The sequence below is a fragment of the Athene cunicularia genome (genome assembly GCF_003259725.1).
Source record: "Athene cunicularia isolate RWA chromosome 2 unlocalized genomic scaffold, athCun1 chr2_part1, whole genome shotgun sequence".
NCBI classification, from domain to species: Eukaryota; Metazoa; Chordata; class Aves; order Strigiformes; family Strigidae; genus Athene; species Athene cunicularia.
In genome coordinates this window covers 49,003,680-49,024,316 of record NW_020799095.1, presented here as the reverse complement: position 1 = coordinate 49,024,316, position 20,637 = coordinate 49,003,680, and the positions used below count along the sequence as shown (strand labels likewise).

The 20,637-nt window shown below is 38.0% G+C and overlaps 1 protein-coding gene across 1 annotated transcript; it reads right to left on the bottom strand.

Moving 5' to 3' along the window:
* Positions 1–1,687: 1,687 nt before the first annotated feature.
* On the bottom strand, positions 1,688–20,293 carry AQP1 (aquaporin 1 (Colton blood group)). Its single transcript, XM_026841615.1, has 4 exons — positions 19,806–20,293; positions 3,948–4,112; positions 3,479–3,559; positions 1,688–1,962 (listed from the first exon to the last, which is right to left on the bottom strand). The coding sequence occupies exons 1-4, from the start codon at positions 20,187–20,189 to the stop codon at positions 1,783–1,785; spliced, it is 810 nt and encodes a 269-aa protein (XP_026697416.1). The 5' UTR covers positions 20,190–20,293; the 3' UTR covers positions 1,688–1,782.
* Between the last annotated feature and the right edge of the window lie 344 nt (positions 20,294–20,637).

Genomic DNA, 20,637 nt, shown 5'->3' with positions numbered 1-20,637 from the left:
TGTTGTGTTGCAAGGCAAATTAAAATCAAGAATCACGAACATTTTGTGTGTTAGCACAACTGATTTTGTTTATTTTGAAACCACCCCAAAATCCAATCATGCTGTATGTACATAGACAATACACAGGATAGCACACCAAATGTAGACAAGAAAAATAGAATGTATTCTCTTTTATTTTGCTGGTGATTTTCCTTTTTATTTCTTTTCATTGTACATCTGCTCAACTTGATGCAATGATCCAAACTATATGGATCCCCCTGTCAGCCATCCCTCAACTCCCATGTCCACACTATCTCTCTAAGAGGAGACTTCCATCATATTACCTCTGGGGTATTTGTCTGAATGATAAAGTGTGCAGCTTCTTATGTTGGTTCCTCTGGGGCTCATTTTTTATGTAGAACTGTTTAGTGCAGAACAAGTATACCAACATGTATCTGCTTTAACTATATTCTATAGTTAGTAGGCAAGACCAGCTATTACTTTGGGTTACTCGGGCAATCATAAGTAGCACACACACAAAAACAAAACCAGAAGATAGTTTTCCACATCATTTAGAGTGTTAATTTTCTTTACATTTCCAGTGTCATTTATTTTGCTAAGCACTGCTGCAATTCTTTCCACTTGTCTTATGCTCTTATTTTCTTACAAAACAGTATACTAGGCTTTCTGTATAAAACATATATATAAACATTTATATATATATATATATTTAAAAAAAAAAAAAAAAAAAAAAAAAAAAAAAAGCAAAGACCCCCCAAATGGGCTTACACACAGGTATACATTTGTCCCTCATTAGAAAATATACTGTATCTATTTGTTGTCCCTGAATGTCAAAGCACTGACTATTAGAATGGGATAAGAAGGAAAGGGGCCTCTTTATTTTCCTGGTTTGTTTTAAAATGTGCAGTTAAGTTACATAAGGTGAACAAAAGCAGAGTAGTCACAGGAACAATAAAATCGTGTTTACATATTAACATCAGGTGGTTCTTGTTGCCGTTATTACTACTCTCTAATTTGACTTCTAGCTATTACTTTCCAGGAATTAATATATCTATACTTTTTTTTTTTTTTTGTCATATATTCTCTCCCCTCACAATGACCTGGACACAGGTTCAGGGAGAATGAAAAACTGGGAAATCCAAATGGATCCTGGGGCTCTGGAGATTCTTGTCTTGCTTAACTTTTCTTGCCCTCTCTCTTAGAGATTATCAATCATTTAGAAAATTATGGTTAATTCTATATAACAAGTAATTTTTAGTGGCCTTTCCTTACAAATATGCTTTTTGGTAATGATTTCAGATAGTTTTTCACATACACTGTTAGCGTTAGATACCAGCCTTGCATATTTGTATAAATACTTTTTTCATGTATAAGCCCCCCATTATTGGTACAGATAGTCCTCTGTCCTCGGTATCTATTCTTTCAGCAGACACATCATATGAACTACTTATCATTACTGAGTGATGTGCTGGGAGAACAACTCATGCTAAATACACCACAAAATTTGGTGGTGGCAAGGAAGAGGTTATACTTCAGCCCAATTTATTTAGCTCACAAAACAGTGTCTAATGACTTCTTGGCTTGAAGACTTTGTAATTGAAAAACCCCAAATATAAAAATGTTATTAAGATTAGGGGCAAAAAGGGAAAACCATATGGAATTAAAGAAAAAAAAATAAAAATAAGAGAAAAAGTACTGCTTGCTGGTTTACAAAGAGTCTATAACACTGATAAAATCTTCGGAAACCAATGTTCTTTTTTTTTTTTTTTTTTTTTTCTGTCTTTATTTTGGCTTCATTTCAACCCGGGAGTTCATATCATCTCCCTCCAGATCATACTCTTCCACTTGGCCGCTGGTCCACACCTTCATGCGGTCAGTCAGGTCACTGCTTCTGGGAGCCAGGATGAAGTCATAAATCAGGGCAGCACTTGCTCCTCCAATGATTGGGCCAACCCAGAAGATCTGAAACACAGTTCCCAGCCCAATTAATAAATGTATCAGGTAATACTTCATTTGAAGATGTTCTGAAAATCTCCTCTGAGGATTTTCACTATGAGATTTGCAGCAAAAATATTAAAATTATATCCTATCATCTGAACATTTACTTAACCACTGGCAAGAAAATAGGAATTTCTCACCATGAACTGGCAATAGACCAAGAGATTAATAAATGTAATTATGATTTAAAGTTCTGGTATTCAAAATTAGATATCTACCAACAAAACATCTCAGTTACTCCAGATAGATTTAGCAGGGGAGCACAATTTCTAAAAGCATCGAGGGCATTAGATTCCAGTCTCCCACTAACTTTCAGTGACAGATGAATTAGAAAGTAATACTTAGTGACAACATAATTAAGGGCTTAATTTTTTACTAGTTGCTATTTAGCTAGTGATATTGCTGTATTTGTTCTGGTCTAATCACTTAAGGCAAGATAAGTTTGAAAGGAGAGGTAATAAAAGTATTGTAGTAGACAGGTTGATTTTATTAGAAATAACAGATCATTTTGAGGGATTTGTATATCCAAAGATTTCCAGAGTCTGAAAACATGTTTTCTTTTATTCAGCAATATCAGTGGTTTAGTATGAATTATTACCTCTATATCCTTCTCTCTAAAAAATATTTTTCTATGAAGTACCAAAAAGTACTTCTATGAAGTACCTACTAGCTTAGATACATTATCTTAGTACCCTAACAGAAATGTTTAAGTGGGAGATAATGGCAAAATTTCCCCAGTGTCCTCCTTTTACTCTTTGCATTAAAGCGGCATCCATATCCAAAATTTTCACACCCCATTGTATTGCCACTAAATTTCCATGAATACTTATGCAACTGGCTACCAAAATCATGAGTAGGAGAGTTGTAACGAGCTACATATTAAATATTCAAGAATACATACTCATTTAGGGTTTTTATATCAGCCTTCTTTATTGTTCTTTAGTGAAATAAGTAAATTTTTATAAAGTTCCTCACTTTAACCACATTTAACCACAGGGAATAATCTAAAATTTATAGTGTTTCCAGGGAACTTATCCATGAAAGCACATAAGCAGACAGTTAACTTTAAGATGAACATTGTATTAGCTTCCAAATATTGGATGATTCATTTCAGTTTATAAACCTGATTAAGAACCTTCCTAAATTAGGTTTTACCAGATTAAGCAGTAACAATTTACAAAGTCAGTTTAAGCTATAAATACTTGATACAAGATTCTGTGTAATGAGTATTTAACATTTAAAATATTTGGAATAAATAAACGTAAGGGAAATAACAAAAAAAAAATCTACTGTATTACTTTGAACATATCAGATTGAGGATTGGAAAGGAGCAGAAGGAGATTATCCTTAGTTAAATGAACTGCTATGAGTCAGAACTCACTGACTTGGTGCTAATAAGTGTTTAAATGTTTCTGATCTTGTAGATTATGCATATTCAGAGACTCTTGAAAGTTAAAAAAAAAAAAAATATTCAACTTACCCAGTGATTTTCAAAGTTGTTGGCAATCAGCGCTGAGCCAAAAGATCTGGCTGGGTTAATTCCACAACCAGTGTAATCGATCTAGGAGGTGGAAAGAGAAGTAGTGGTGAGGCACTGATACACATGTGGCATCTTCATTACACAGGAGGGCAAGTGGCAGCCTGTAGCATGGTTTGGATGCTCATAACAGCTTCATTCATCCCAACCACTATTCCTCAGAAAAGGGAAAAACTGCCATGTGCCTGTCCTGTCCCAGAGGGAAAAGGTCCTACTTCAGTGACTCCTCCCAGATGTGCAACCTCATCACTTGTTGCCACAGTCACATGGCTCAAGAAAGAAGGGCCATGCATGATGCAGAAACAAGGTCAGACTCTGAAGTGGAAGAACAAGAAAGAAACTATCATTTTTCTGCTTTCACTGGCCCATCCTGAGGTAGGACACTGAAGATATCAAGAGAGCTAAAACTTACAGCAAGAAGATGTCCCAAGGCAACAGAGAGACCGATAGCCAAAGGTGCTGATCCTGAGACATCAGTCCTTCTCCGGTCTGTGGTGGCGAGGACACACAACACCAGCTGGAAGGTAGCAATGATTTCGATACCGAGTCCTTGGCCCGCATTGATTCCTTCTGAAAGCTGCATGGTGACAAAAGAGAAAATGTTATTTGATATTCCTCCATGATTTCAACCAGTATGATGGAATTTGCAGGATCTACTTTCTCAATTGGGAATCAGAGACCTGCACAGAAATTTGTAATTTGTCTTCTCAGGTTACTTTTGCTTAACAGAGGGGAAAAAAAAAAAAAAAAAAAAAATTGAAGAGAAATTAGTTTTGAAACACTCGCTTCTGCACTCAAGTCTTGGCATAACCAGCTTTTGTTTGTGGTTCAATATGGTTGCATGGTTGCTGCATCCAGCCAAAGTGAATGCTCAACTACTACACACAATGAGAACATAACTGATCTACATGTGCTAAACAGATGAGCCAGAGATTTGCCTTCAGTAGAGTTTACCCATAGAAGTGTACTCTTGTGCCTTGAGGCATTTATGCATTGCTTCTGCAAATGAGAATCCTGGGATCATATTAAACATTGCTCAACTTGCTTTCAGCAACAATTGCTAAGCAAACAGGGGCAGGAGGAGAAAGGAGCAAATAATAAGAAAAGTGCATAGTTCTGGGTAGCTTGAAAGTATTTATGTCCGCTATTAACAAGTTACATTAATCTCTTCTTCTCCCACCACTACTTATTTTTTTGTAATTCAGTATGAACTCTTCAAAACAAGGACTTCATGTGGACAATGTCCTGCAAAATGCTGGCCCCATGGGCAGATTTCTGCATTAATATTAAGACATATTACTGTGATTCAATTGCCTGAAAATATGCATCTAATGCCACTTGGAATACCCTGAGATATCCACAGTGTTCATGTGGGTCTGGTAGATGTGACACAAGTTCTACAGAAGACCAAAGGTATCTAAAATGTCTCTAGATGGCAATGTTAAGGCAGCATATCTTTAACTTGGACAGATAATTACTCAGTGGAGATAAGATCCATTCAGCTGATGAAATGTAGGTGATCATTTGAGAGTCAACTGAACAGCTCTGTCTTTTATTTTGTGTTCGCTAGATCTCATTTGACTACAAGAGCTTAGACACTTAACTCACATGTAGACTAATTTTAGGTGTCTTAGACTCAAAGTGAATCTCACTCAACTTCTTTAGAGGCCATGAAAAACCATCCCCAATTCAGGAATCCTAAGGGCCTGATGGGGTAATATTTCAGTTTCCCACTAAAGTAAAGCAGATTCTCTAGAAAAACTCACACTGGCAGACGTAGATATTCCAACTGTATTATTAATCATGAAAACAACATAGTTCCTTATTAACGTAAATGCTGTATAATACATTGAAATCACAGTAATTTACATAAATGAACATTATACAGTAGAAAAGCTGTCATATTTCAGGAGTACTGTTAGAAGATTTTGATTAACAAGAAACCATGGACCTAAACCATTCAATATTATAACAAGTTTTGAAATATGTTTCTATTTGCTATATTCAGTGGTATCTTCGTTAAGACAAGACAAGCCTATATCTGAGCTGAATAAATTGGTGTTAAGCAGAAATAACTACATTGCATGGATAGGACGAAACATGAGCTTGGACACACGCCAGAGAAACTGAGAATGTGAACGACTCCGAGTAGGAAGCAAACTTGTGCTCAGGAATAGTGTTATCAGCAGGTTATCTCATCTGTCACAGCCTCTGCATTAAAAATTGTTAGGTCACACATGGCAAAAACATAACTAAATGTTATTGTGACCTGTCCAGAACAATGAAACTATGGGAAATCACACTTCAAATCTATTTTTGTGGTTTTATGCTCTAATTTTCCCCAAACTAATATTTGAATAGCCTTAAAACTCAAAGATGTTTAGTTGAGCTTTCTCACTTTCCACCTTTGCTATTCACTTTTCTTGTTTCTTTTCTATAACAAAGCAGCATAATATCAAATTCCTAAACAATGAAAAAAAAAAATAATCGGAGACTTAAACCAGCATAAATCTGATTAGCTACATTAAAAGTAGTGAAAATATGCTGTTTTCTAAGACCTGCCAATATGAAGCATTAATAATATATTTGTTCTTTAATATGCAGAGCTGATATCTGTTGACTTAGAAGACTTTTATTCACAGATAGAAGAGAATTCTGGTTGAGATTATGGGCATTTTGATTCCTTCAACATCCATACAGTAGAAACTGAAATCAGTTAATGAAACCTTCAGCATTAATAGGGCTTACGTGTGAGAAATACAAGTCTGACATAAATATATACAGATGAGCTGGCAGTAAAAATGTCATGATCCAGAAATTCATGATGAATGTCTTATCACTAAATTAATATTCTATTATTTCTGTCATGCCCTTATTTAAAATAAACAAACAAACAACAAACAAACAAACAAACCCAACACTTTTTTAGCTGCAGAGACAGTGGGATTTGTGGTTTTAGGCTTCAAATATATTCCGTTGATATCAAAAGTAATAGTATTCTTATAAAAATCTGGACGATAGACTCTCTGGAAAATCCTATCTCACACTTGGAAGGTCAAATTATCAAACTTAAAATGCAAGTGTATTGGCAAATAAGTGACTGATATGCAAATGCCCAAATGTGGATAAGAAACTAAATTCTCTTCTATCATCATGCAACTGTTACACCCCAGAGAATCTAGATCTGAGGTCTGACATATCCATGTTAGTATTTGAAAAGGCCTTGGCACTTCAAACAATTGAACAATTCATTTGAAGGACTTCTTTTCTAAAAGAAAGGACTTCTAAAAGAAAAAAGACAGTAAGAGCAAAATTATGCCTTTAAAACCTGTGATAATTCTTATCCTTGAGAGGAGGAAATCATATTATTCCTTTCTCTCCAGGAAAACACATCTTACAGATGACCTCACTTGAGGTCATTCTCCCTGCTAATCAACACTTATTGATGGGCTGTGTGGAATCAAAGAAAACCTGGAAATATCATAGGAAACCTTTTGCTTTCCTCTAACATGTAATTTTACCCAGCCTGCCAGGGACGTAAGATTCCACTGTGAGAACAGGGACTCTGGGCCATGTTCCAAAATGAGGCAAACCAAGGCAAACCTTGGATGTTCTGCTTTGCTGTGGTCTGTAGATCTGCAGTGTAACTGTAGTATCACAGGCATTCATTATTTAAGTACTTGTCAGAGCTAGTGTCACTACAGCAGCAGCCTGGACCATCCATGGCACAGGAACACATGGAACAGCATGAGTCTTTGCCTCCCTAACCACATCCCAGCCAAAGCATTACATGGGTAGTTGGAAGGTGCATTTCCTAGGATCCGGTTAAAATGTACATATATATGTACGTATATATGTATGTATATATGTATGTGTACGTATATTTATATAATCCTATTTATATAATCCTTGGTCACAGTGGTTTTGCAAGCCTTATTCAGATAACAATGAAATATGAAACACTTTGCACCTTTTGAATCTCCTGTTTTAAGCTCTTGACACAACCAGATAGGTGTAACAAACATGAGTTCATTACCCTTTCATTGTATTTTCCATTAGTTATAGCGTTTTTTTAAGGAAAGCTTGAATTTTTGTAGAATAACTGACTCCTGAAACTTCGGGGCTGTGTAAAGCTCAATCCCAATCTAGTAGGAAGTAGTACAATACACTACAGAGACCTGACTACCTGAGGCTGTCAAAAAAACAAAGGCAAAAATCAACTGCTGGTCTTAACATCTAACATTCTGCTACTGAGAATATTCAGAATATAAAGTAAACATATCTCTGGTTCTTAAATAGATAGAACAGTGCCTTGAAACATAAGACACAGTTGCCTCTACTGTAGTGTCGGGGTGTCCCTTTCCAGTGACCCATACCCACACTGCTATGACTTTCTTCCCTTCATTGGTAGGCTGTTTACCAGCAGTCACAACAAGGTATGTGGGCTGACACTGCATTTGTCCTTGATTTATCTGCGGGGAAATCTCTGATCTCTTCTCATCTCAGTCCAATAACTCTTATATGCTCTGCATTATATGTCATGCTCATTAAGGCAGCAGAAAAAATGTCACAGATAACAGCACAGTAACTCCTAAGCTTTTCATGACTTCTGAGGCTTAAAGAGTGGATTCAGTGCTTTAAAGAACCAAATACGCTCTAAGGGATCTAAATGAGCACACAAGCCCACATTTATCTCCAACACAGTTTCTTACACCACAGGTTTCAATCTAGACTTCTCCTCCTATTTTTTTTTTTTTCCACATAAATTGTTCCTCTAAACTTTATCTCTAACTCTCTGTTTTGACAGGAGAAGCACCAGAAACGGGTTACATCATTGGCAAGATCTGAGAGTTATATGTCGACACATACATTTGACCACCTGAATCAATCCTGACTGCATTAGCTTGCGCTGAGCAATTCTCCCTTGACTAATAGTACCCAGACGATAAGCAGAAGCCTACATGAAGACATCCCAGGTGAGGTGTATCCTTCTGTAAGATGAATTCTATGATTAATATTTTCACCTGAGTTCACTGTGAATCTGAACAAGTTTGTGGAAGAAAACCCCACTGGAATTCAGTAAATTTATAGAAATACATCTCATTCAGAAAGCTCCTGAGGTGCAACTGATTGGAACTTAGGGAAGCACTTAGGGCATGCTGAAGTTCTCAGCTTTGTATTACTGAACATGGGATTAGGTACAACACCTGTTCCCCATTCAAAGATTAGCTTTATCTGGTAATGCTACTGCTGCTCCTGAGCAACTCCTGGTTTGAATTCAGTGCAGACTCTGCTTTGAGCAAGAGATTGGACTAGAGACCTCCTGAGGTCCCTTCCAAGCTGAATTATCATATAAAAGACCTTGTTTTTTTGGAAAGGTAATTCCTGTGGGAAGGTCTGGGACAGAATTGCCTTAGTGCTGCTCTGGTTTGACCAAGTTAATGTCTAAAACCAGCTGGTGACATATGCATATAGTGGAGCCACAGTTGGTGGATCAGTCACTGCGACAGATCTGTGTAGGTATAATCCATATTGGTGAGTGACTCAAGAGACATGTAGTATAATCAGATGAGGACCATTAAACCTGAGGGCAAAATTAGTGGAAAATCATTACCGTGAGAGTAACTGAGACAAACACCTGGGTTTTGGTTTTAGGAAATGGGTAGTGGTCACATTGTTTCCATTTCTCCACATCAAAGAGGAGACAGGATCTATGGAAGCTTGTTTCTCAGAAGTGCCATTAACTGCCATGTTTAGCTGACTGACTTCCACAGCTTTGAGCAGTAATTTGGGCAAATTAATGGCATGTTTTCTTTCCTTTTGTGGTTTTTTTGGTGGTGTTTTGGGCTTGGGTTTTTTGTTTGTTTTTTTTTTTGTTGTTGTTTGTTTGTTTGTTTTGGTTTTTTTTTTAAGAGCAAGATATTTATTAGTTGTCTGCCTTCAGAAGAGAAATGGGGACAGGAAATTAAACTGGCCCAAGGTAAACCCAACTGTGTACTTCTCTAGTGGCTTCATATTTTTCTCATTAAGAGTAAAAGTATATCAAGTTCAAACCTGTTCCCCATTATATGATGAGACAGTTTGTTATGCAAGGTGGTTTCATCACGTGGTGCTATGCTCCATCTCATCCAACAAATCCTTAGCTGTGGATTGTATTTTCTAGGATACAGTTTACTTTCATATAACAGGGATTAGTCTCTCATTGTTCCTGAAAAATGATAGACGTCTGGAAATGCAGAATTCTATTTTTCAGTAGGGGAATGTCAACTTTCTCCATTCTTATGAAACACTTCACTACAAGCTGTGCTGCCTGATGGCTTTTAGAGAGAGAAAGTTAAGCCACAGAAATATCACTGATGGCTGGAACTTCTTGGCATATCACAGCCATCTCCTAGCTAAGACAGTCTGCAGAACACCAGTAACAGCATGGTTTGCACAAATAAGAAGCATGTTGTGGTCTGACTATAAATGTATTACCTTATATTAAAGTGGTTTTAACATTTATGTTAGGAGAAGAACTATGTTCTCCTGTTAACACAAATTCTAGCATTTTAAGGAGCTGTGCTGCAATAAATAATATCTTTATATTGGACAGACTTCCTTCTGTGTGTGTGGAATTCAAAAACAGAGCTAACAACTTGCACTAGGCCTGCTGCTTTCAGAATTTCGAATTATTAGCTTATCTCTGCCATGGCAGACTTTTTTCTTAAATGAAGTTTTTCAGCATTTTGTTCAAGAAAATTCTCTCTGTCTTACTGCATTTTTTTTCTGTAGTTTAAACTTTCCCTTCTTTGAATTTCCTTATTTTTCTTAAAAAGGAAAATTTTCCACATTAGTTGAAATAGTTCACGCTCTCTCTTTCATCCCCATGCTGTATTAATTATGCCGCTTTATACCAACTAACTCATTTAAGTGTTTTGTTGGGCAAAGTTGTTTAATGGAATGTGCTTCAAATCTAATCTCAGAATAAATAGCCCTCCCTCAGAAACCCCTTCCACTATCTTGCCTCTAATTTTGTCTGACTGTTCTCATTCTTTCAGCTCCAGCTACGTCATGAAAATAACTTGATAATTTCCATTTTAGTTACATACCTTTATTCTGTTGGAAGTCTGTCCCAGTTCTCAATAGCTATAAATCTTCCTTTAACTCATAGTCAAAATGTATTCAGAGACTTTATTCCCAGCTATTTAACTACATTTTTTCTCTTTCCTTGCTACTTAAGAGTATCACTCTAAAATGGATGTGTCTATACCCATTACTTGAGTGTTAGGGATTCAGAGAGTACAAAAGTCTCACTGCTTTAGTGACTAGAGATCTAAATACTTTCGCTTAAAACTATATGACAGGAGCACTCAGAAGAAGCTGCTTATGAGGCAAAGAATTAGCACTGGATCGTATCCTAGATCAACAATAGAAGCAGAACCTAGGGACAAAACATATTGTCCTCTGCTAGATTATCCTTCCTATAAATACAGCCTTAAGAGCTCTAAAGGGGACTCATTCAATTCCCAAAGCAGAAATTATATTTTCCATTCTTTGGACAGCAGACACCCTCCAGGAACAAGACTAACCTCCCTCCTCCCACCCCACCTTTAGGCTGATGAGAAACTAGCCAGGGCTTTGTGTTGCAGCAGCCTGGTATGGTATAAAGAGAAGAGTGATGATGGTTTCTTTTATATTAAACCAGAGCACATAAAGTTTACATGTGAGACCAGCAACAGACAGTAAGATTCAATTCCTCTATCAGATTTCCATTTAGCACAACTAGTTAGAGGTAGAACGTTTGTCTCATTTATACTTTTACTTTTTGATGTGCCTCTGGGAAAGTTGATTTGGGGAAACATTTTTTAAAAAATCTTGCTGCTGAGAAATAAACAACTTCTATTCAGGGGATGAGGAATGTTGAGTTGTGGTGTTGTTTTTTTTCTTTACCCAGCAAAAAATAAGCAAATAGTTCATTTTCCATAACACTTTTGAAACACATTTATACCATGGAGATATTTATGATCTCTTGTATTGTCAGCCCAGAAGGAGATGGGGAATTTTGGGCATATCTGAATTTTGAACCTAATAAAATATTCCTCTCTGTGGATTTCCACAAAACTCACAGTATGGTTGTTCACAATTGCACCAAAGAAATATTTATTTTATACTTCTAGATAAACACCCCAGCAAACCTGTGAAGTCTTCAAACTTTCCAAGTCTGAGGACGTTCATATGGTCAGTCTTGTGCAGAGCATTGAAGATTTGGCATTTTCATGGATTTAAAAACCAGCTCTGAATCCGTGCAATGGATTTCAGGACTTAGGGGAAAAATTCCAGCTCCTTCATTTCTCCACCCTGTTCATCAAGCAGTAAGTCATATCAAAGGAAGGAAAAGGGGCCAAACCTTACTTTATTCATTCCTCAGTCCAAATACAGTCATCATTAACTCAGGAGAAATAGTGTGCGTATGTGTAAGGAAACATGTTGCCACAGCTCTGCCTTGAAAACATTCGACTTCACTTGGCACAGAATTACTGCAAGATCCTTTGGTTTTCTGTGGCACCTCTCAATGGTTCCTGGAGAAGGGATGCATGGGGCTTTACCAGGAAAGTACACAGAGTATTTATTTGTTCCTATCCTGTCACAAATGCCAAAAAGATAAACCCCTTGCAGAGATTTCAGGACATATTTTTTCCCTCCTGCAATATGATTCCTCCAATATGCCAGTCAGGCATATATTTGATATATAACAGGTTAATGTCGTGCCTTAGCCTCAGATCTCATTGATTTCAGTGGAGTTGCAGCAGTTAAACACGGGCACTAGCTTTGGCTCTGGATGCCAGAAAGATCAGTACTTTCCCAACAGGTTGCACATTAATAAATACACAGAACCGCATGCTGCTCCCAGCCAGGCCAGAAAAACCTCCAGGAAACATTCACTTGTTCCATTACCTTGGTATTATTATCCTGGAGGTACTGAGGAGCACAGCCACAAACCATAATGTCTCATTGTGCCAGGTACCGTATCAGCCTACAGTGAAAAGTGTGCCTCTGTTTCTGCATATTTGCAATAAAGAGACAACAGCTTAAAGACAGGGAAATACAGAAACTGAGAAAGGCAGACACATAACAAACACGTAGTTTGCTATCTATGAATCTGAACACAGGCACAATAGTTTGGACTGGTTTCCCTAACTCTGGAATGGAGATTTTTCTAAGAATGAAGGTTTCTTTGACATTTTTAATTGTGATACCAGGTAAAGATCTCTCTGTTATTGAATTCTCTCATTAAGCTAGAGCATGGACAAATAAGCAAAAACGTACTACCGCTCTAAAGAAAAGAGGCAATTTCCTCTTGAGAAAACAGGAAATTTTTCGAGAGTTATTTTTTTCTTCCTTTAGTACTTGTGATGTGTTTTAGTATCCTTGCTTTAAAAATGCTTCTCTTAAAGGGAGCTATATAGAGCACAGATAGTGACATTTTTTAGGATTCTCTGGTAAAAGAAATGCTATTCCTGACTCACCTGAATGTTCACATAATCTGCTGAGGTACATAAACCCTGGTACAATGACTTATATATTGGTTTTAACATTGCATCAATTTAACCAGAGGAGATCCATAATATTCATTCTCATGTTTACTGTGGAAATTTCCATTTGCTTTCAGGCTGTGGTTCTTGCCATGTCAAATCTTGATTTAGAATAGACAGCTACTAATAGATTTTTAAAAAAATTTTCTAGTTAAATTAAATTAGGAAATTAAATTTGGTTTTACCTCATCTGAAGAATTCTTTGATGTGCACATATGTGTGGAGGTGTGTATACTCATACACACGATATATTCAAATACACATGGCATAATGCATAGAATGCTAAGGAAAGGAAAACTATTTTAACTCTTTATTCACCAAGAAAGGGTGGTAGCAAAATAAATTTCCTTATATTTTGTACTTAATCGTGCTTAATTTGACAGCTGGTCAAACAGAAAATAATCATTCTCAAAAAATCCCAGCAATCCCAATACATCTGAATTGCAATATTAACTAATCTACCAAATTAATAATTCTTTTAGATCTATTGCAACTCACTATTTTACAACCCTTTGTGCACCCCTTTCATCATTTTCTATCATTTCTAAGTAGAAATAAACTAATATGATCTTTAACCTGAGGCTTGTAGAGCGTTTTTCAAACAATGCACCAGTCATCCTAGGATCTTCTGGATGTGGACCCAGTTCATGCTACAAAATCCACTTTGAATCACTCTGTTCTAGCACCAAAAGACTGGCCTGCAGGTGGATGATCATTAAGGCCTTGTGCCAGAAATGGCCATGCTGCTGCATCCCTGCATGCTCTCTGCCAAAAGCTCAGGATAAGGCTATATTATTATAGAACCACTAAGTAAATCTTTGTAGAAATGGAAATACAAAATAAATTCTAAGATCTGAGATAAGGATTAGAGCTGTAATCCCCGTTATCCCAAATGCTCCAGAGGATGGATGATAACCATCAGGTTTACATCTCAGTCCAGATGTTTCTGTTGTCACTGTGTGAACACATTAGAAAGCAGCCAAGACTATGGCCAGTTTTGAGCAGGTGCCTTTCCTGTGCTCCACCTGCCTGGCCTGGTCTGATTCAATACAATGCTGGCATGCCATGAAAGACTGCTACTGTAAAATTGAAATTGAATAATGAGCAATTGTTGTGGTACTCTTTGTTAAGAAATAAATATCTCAGACTAATCTCATGTACAGGAACCATTTTGCTCACTCTAAAAATGCAACTTCTTGTCCCTTTTAGGAGCTCAAGTGCTTAAGCGTGCAGATGTCACAGCACACGAGCAAGGGGTTGGCAGGAGGTGTCTACATTGGATTGAAAACACGGAAGGCAGAGAGCAGTGACAAGGAGAATGAAACTCACTGTAGTGAAACTTGAGAAAAGCACAATGCACTGAGAAAAGGCATCCAAGGATTTTTATTAAGTGCTAGAGGTCAGGAACTCAGCTGCATGTCTCGTCCATCCAGTGGCACCAGTGGAAATGCAATTTTCCATACTGACTCAGAGGAAAAGCAGCATCATTTAATCAATTGTCCACTCACACTGTCAAGCTCTCAGTTTATTTTGGAAGTTCTTCCAACTCAACCCAACTTTGTTTAATTTGAGGTTGGAGGAGAACAGACTCATAGGGCGTGAGCACAAAAAGAGGGAAATCACAAGCTAAACACTGAGTCATCAAAGCCAACCATGCAAGTCCCACTCCCCATGGTGAGAGGGCCACCACTGGTGCACTGGTTTGGGCCAAATGTGGGGAGTCTGGTGATTCTTGTTTGTTATCCCCTCTGAGGCAACTTTCTAAAGGATGGGAAAGATTTGGTGAGGAATATCAGGATAAAAATATCAGTGCTTACCCACACACACCATTAAAAGTTGTGGCAGGTCTCAACTTTGTGAAAGGGAACTCCCAGTGCAGGGGAAATTTTATGTTTTCACCAGAGGTCTCTGTGCCTTGGAAATTTGTTGGGTGAAAAATCACCAATACTGATGATAGAACAATACATCTACAGAAGTTAAGGATACACACATTGTATGTCCCATCCTATGTTCCAGTCTCCTGGAGACAAGAGATTGTCCAGCTTTCGGCTTTCCCAAGTAGTAGAATAAGATTGGATCTGAGGGACACATAGACAGCAGAGAAGAATAAAAGACATCTCCATCTTAGGGGTTCAAAGCTTCTCTGCTGCTGCTGGATCACAATCCAGCTAAATGGAGTTACTTATGGAAAGGAGACTCATTCTGTAGTGCTACTTTGGTGAGGGTGGAATGTGTCTCGAAGTAGCAGATACTGCCCTGGTATGAAGAATCAAGGGCAGCAAAGGGTGCCTTTCTCCCTGTCTTTGAGAAAGGATTTGGAGTGGGCCTCTGTGTTTATCACCAAAGGACAGCACACCCTTATGTACACCAATTCTTCTGCCACAGCTGTTCTAACTCTGGGGACACTGCTGAGCAGTAGGGGCAGAAACACAGCCAATCACACTGGAAATCCAGAGGGTGTTCCAGCAACAAGTGTCTTTCCACAGCCCACGAATGGTATCTATACAATTATTCACCTGTTTTAAGAAAATGTTCCACATTTTCAATGACAGATCTCTTCTGGCTTTTCCAGGAAGTTCTTTAGTTACATAAACAACAGTTATCAGTCCACTGAGTGTTTTTTTTAAAACCAAGTCCTTCTATTTGTTATTCTTGGTTGTTTTTCTTTTCTCTTTATCTACCCTGAGCAATGCTACCTTCAGGTCTGTTTTCCTTGTCTACAATTTTTGATGCACATACTTACAACGTTTAAAATAATATGTTTCATCAGAAACTTCAGGCAGAGTTTTCAAATAGTTTCCAAATTGTAGCCTGAAGACTTAGGGGGTACATTTACTGTCATTCTAATCAGTGTGCCAAAGAACAGAAATTATGATATTGTAAAGCAGTGTCTGCATTTTTCCAAACTCAGATTATTTTCATGGAAAAAAAAAAAAACAAAAACAAACAAAAAAAACCCAAACCCAAAACCAAAAAGCCTGAGCTAAAGAAATTTTCTAAACTTATTGTTAAAAGCCTCAAGATAATCATTGCTGAACGCAAATATTGTGTTACCTTACAGCACAGAAGTCTCCTCTCACCCGCCTTTCCTGCTTGAGCTCTTTGTTGGTCATTAACTGCCTGTGATAAATAGTTTCTTCCATTATCCAAACTACAGATCTGTCCTCACTAGACAATAACCAAATTATAAAAAATAGACAAATGCTGGCAGATGAGTGCACTTTGGATTATGTATTCTCTATTCTTACATTTTTACCTAATGGGAATTTGTAACATGTACTAATCTAATTGAAAAAAAAAAAAAAAAAAAAAAAAAAAAAAAAAAAAAAAGATAAAAGATGATGTAAGGAAAACTATTTAAATTTTTAGAACAACTAAACCACTGCATACTCCTCTTTCAGCTTTTTCAATTCTCAAAGTTTTTACTTTGGCACCACATGGTTACTAAAATATATGGGAAGTTAAGTATCTTAAAAGGATTCAGTAATCTGAATACCTCTGACTATTGTCCAAAATGTCTTATTTGGAACAAGCCAAAGTAACTAAAAATATTTCTTGACTTCAAACTCTTCATACATGACTGTTTATCTTGTCTTAGTATAAAACAGACCTTAATATTGAACATGCTAAAAGAGCATCCTGCTTTTTCATTCCCCCTTCCTTCTCTTTAGCTTTGCACCTTCCATGGTTTTTTGTGTTTCATTTCCTTGCATTTTCCTTTTTTCCTTTGAGCAATGACAAAGACATAGATTCATCCTATTTCATTTTGGATACTTAACAGAGGCTTCCAAACCTGGAACCTCATCATGACAAAGAGTTGTCTGTCTCTGGAAGACAACTCAACAGAACTAAAGCCTTTGTCTCTCTTTCTCTGTGAACTAGAGAAAAGCCTATGGAAAAGGGCTGCTCACTTGGCCCCTCAGTGAAGGACCTACAGTTGGGCAGGATAAATCTAAGTTTAGGTATGAAATCCTGAATTACCCAGCATCCCCTGGGGACACTGAATAGCCACTGACTCCGTTAAACTGCTCCCACATTTTTTCTGTAAAAAACACCCCTATAACAGCATGGCAGGATCAGAACAGAGGACACAGTCATGCACATCCAAGCCCTCTTCCCAGCCTTGACAAACAAACAGCACTCCCTTTCTTTCTTTTCCTTTTCTCAATAATAAATCGACACCTCATTTTCCACAGGAAGGGCAGGAAGACAAAGCAGTTGGCAGGGGTGACAGCTCTGTCCCTCCCCTCCTTGTTCACAGGTTAAAAAACATGATATAAAAGCAAATCACTGTGGTTTCTCCTTATGGTCTATTTGCTGAAGGATGCAGCATGCTCTTGGTGCTGGGTTGTAATTTTAGGACATGCCCTGTTGTGATCAGCTCTGCACAAGGACAGCCATTCTGCTGTTCTACCCTGCCTCGGGCTCTAACTCAACTCCCCCCCTCAACCCCCACCTCCCCTCCCCAGACAGTCCAAGCTTGTCAGTGAGAAATGAATGGATTTGCTTTCCTCTCTAGTTCTTTCTTGTAAGGGAGAAGAACAGCTGCTGCCGCCCTCCCCATCCCCAGGGATGTGAAAGGAAAAAAATAAAATAAAATCAAAACTCTGAGTATTTGACAATGACAAGCACTGAGACTGGGGCTTTTAGGAACTATTTTATCCATTAATTCACACACAGCGGCAGTTGTCAGATTTGCAAAATTGGTATGATGGAGACTTGCTCTTACCTGGTTTTACCTATAGTGTATTTTATGGCCTTGAAAACCATGTATTTGATTGTATTCCAGAAGTGTTCCTCAGGAGGGAACAAGGCTCCCACCCTAACATGAAATTTTTGAGATTCATAGTCTCCTGATCTTACTGAAAACAGTGACTGCACTGATCTTTCCTGATCTTTGTTAATCTTTCTAGCTGTCCCCATAGGTCCTTCTCTTCTGAGATTTTCCTGTGCAGAGCTCTGAATTATATGCAGACATACTGACTGAGAAGCAAGAAGAGTTTGCGGTGATCATCTACAACCCCCTTTACAAATGGACAGTTTCAGGGCTTTTGAATAGAGGAAGAAGCCAGTCATCATCATTTTGTGGCAAGCAAAAGGGAAAGACGAAACATGAGTGCTATTGAAACCAGACCTCCCCTGTTTAATGGCAGTTGGAAGTCTCAAGGAAACCACTTGAGTGGATACCCTGTCCCATGTAGTTGAGCAGTTTCCTCTGCCAGTGGTTTCAAAGGAAAAGACCATGTATTTGCACGCACAGCCAGAGCCTTCTGGATTTAATAAAATTACTTGCCCTTCTTCCCTAAAATGCCTTGAATATACCCATCAAAATTTCCAAAACAGTGACAGTGGCACAACCTGAAGGCACCAGGCTCGAGGGAGGTAAACAGCCAACCCCCAGAATAACATGAGGGTGGATGATACTAAGATGCTCAGGAATCACCTTCTTAGTGTCAGATTTTATTATGTTTTCAAAAACTGCTTCATTTTCTGAATTAACTGTAATGCAAAAATATATTACTGTATTTTTAAATTTAATTTTTTTGATCCTTTCTTCCCTTTTTGCCTAAATTTCTGAAGAGAGACTGTATTTGCAGCTTTATATCCCAAATATCTCTCTAAGTTTAAATGAACATGAGATTTCAAATTGGCTCAAGTCTTAAACTGCAGTCAGGAATATTCTGCAAGAAAGAGGCCATAGAAAAGATGTGAAATACTTGTTCTTAACAGAATCGGGTTGAATAAGTGACTAGAAGGCAATTTCCATTAGTACTCTGTGTACTGCAGTGTCTGTAGCACTGCTTCCCGCAGCGGAATGATTTCGAGTTAGGATAGACACAATTTTAAACTCGAAATAATTTTTCTCCATTATGGTACAATAGTAAAATGGCAACACTTGGAGGAGGAGTTGTGGCCAGGCAGTATTTATGCAGCATGATGTGAGCACCTGTCTGGGAGAGAGCTAAAACCTTCACTCCTTTTAAATGTAGCTGTCTCAAATCTTTCTCCAGTCTACACCTGAAAATTCAGGGGTTTTCCCATTTTTGCACAGCAAAAGGAGAAACACACAGAAAGTGCAACTGGGATTCTGTGTCAGGCAGGATCTGAGCACTCTGCTTAATGCAACAGGTAATGCTCACACCTTTGGTGATAAGGTTTCTCTTGCTATACATCTCTCTCACTGTTCGCATAAGTTTTTATTACAGTTGTCATCAGGTTACACAGTTACACTATTAATTAGGTTCTGAAGAAGAACCATATTCACAGAAGCAAAACCAACACTGGTGTATGCACATTAATCAACATGTTACCTGAGACCTTCAGAACCATGAAAAGGACTTGATCAGGCAAATGCCAGTGATTTCAAAGTTAAATTGTTCTCAAAAGGCACCTTTCAGCAACTTTAATGTACAAAATTGGTCATAAGCAGAACTTCTTACGACCATAATGCCCTAAAACTCCAAAATGGTGTTGGGGAGGGGAAGGATCATCCCTATAACATAGATCCATCCTATTATCATTCAGAACCAGATCCCCTGATACAATAAGCAATTAGCTGCCTGAGGTCACTGTCAACACCACCATCAATACCACACACCACACGCACACATATTTAGTAGATTACAAAAGTAGACTGCAAAATTTCTACCAGAAAAAAAAAAAAAATTAAGGAGGAATTAAAAGTTTCTACTTACTGAGTTGAGCCCCAGGAGGTTTTTTGGGAGAGAAGAGGTGACTCCTGACAGAATAGCTGTGGCTACCACTGCCCCCAGGCACTGGGCAATGATGTACATGAGTGCCTTGAAGATGCTGATCTGGCAGCTCAGCAGGAGACCCAGGGTCACAGCTGGGTTCAGGTGTGCACCACTGATGTGACCCACGCTCTGTGCCATGGTAGCGATGGATAACCCAAAAGCCAGTGAAACCTTCACGTTGTCCTGAGACAATGTTTTGTTGCTCGCCACTGGGAAGTTAAAACCCAGAGCTGAACCAATGCTGATAAAAATAAAAAGGCTCATGGCAAGGAACTCAGCCACCACTGCTCTCCAGAATATTTTCTTTTTGAATTCACTAGCCATCTTTCCTCTCTTTCTCTCTCACTCTCCCTCCCTCCTCACTTTCCCTTTTCTCTCTTTCCCTTCCTTTGCCTGATATTTTTCCTTCGAGGTCTGAAGAGAAATCTGGAGAAAAAATGCAGTCCTTGGATTATTTATAGGGCTTTGGGTGGTCTGTAGGAGGGAAGGGGTGTTGCACAAAAGGAGGAAAGAACATCTACATAGATGCTGACTGCTAGATTGATGTAAGACACTGTATGCCTGCCAAAGTTTTTTCTTCTTTTTTTTTTTTTTTTTTTTTTTTTTTTTTTTCCCCTCCCAGCATTCGATCTCTGCTGCCGTTTTTAAAAGGCTTTTTAAAATTCTTGGAAAACTCTTTAGGAGTGCCTCAGGAATTTTACCCTCACTTCTTTAACTCCTGTATCATCATTCAGCACATGGAGTGGAATGAAAGCTTTTACAAGATTTCTGT

Coding starts and splice junctions, on each gene's coding strand:
- AQP1 (XM_026841615.1), bottom strand. CDS start 20,189: ATGGCTAGTGAATTCAAAAAGAAAATATTCTGGAGAGCAGTGGTGGCT. Junction 4,113..19,805: donor ACCTCCTGGGGCTCAACTCA/GTAAGTAGAAAC, acceptor GTCACCATGCAG/CTTTCAGAAGGAATCAATGC. Junction 3,560..3,947: donor CCTTGGGACATCTTCTTGCT/GTAAGTTTTAGC, acceptor TCCACCTCCTAG/ATCGATTACACTGGTTGTGG.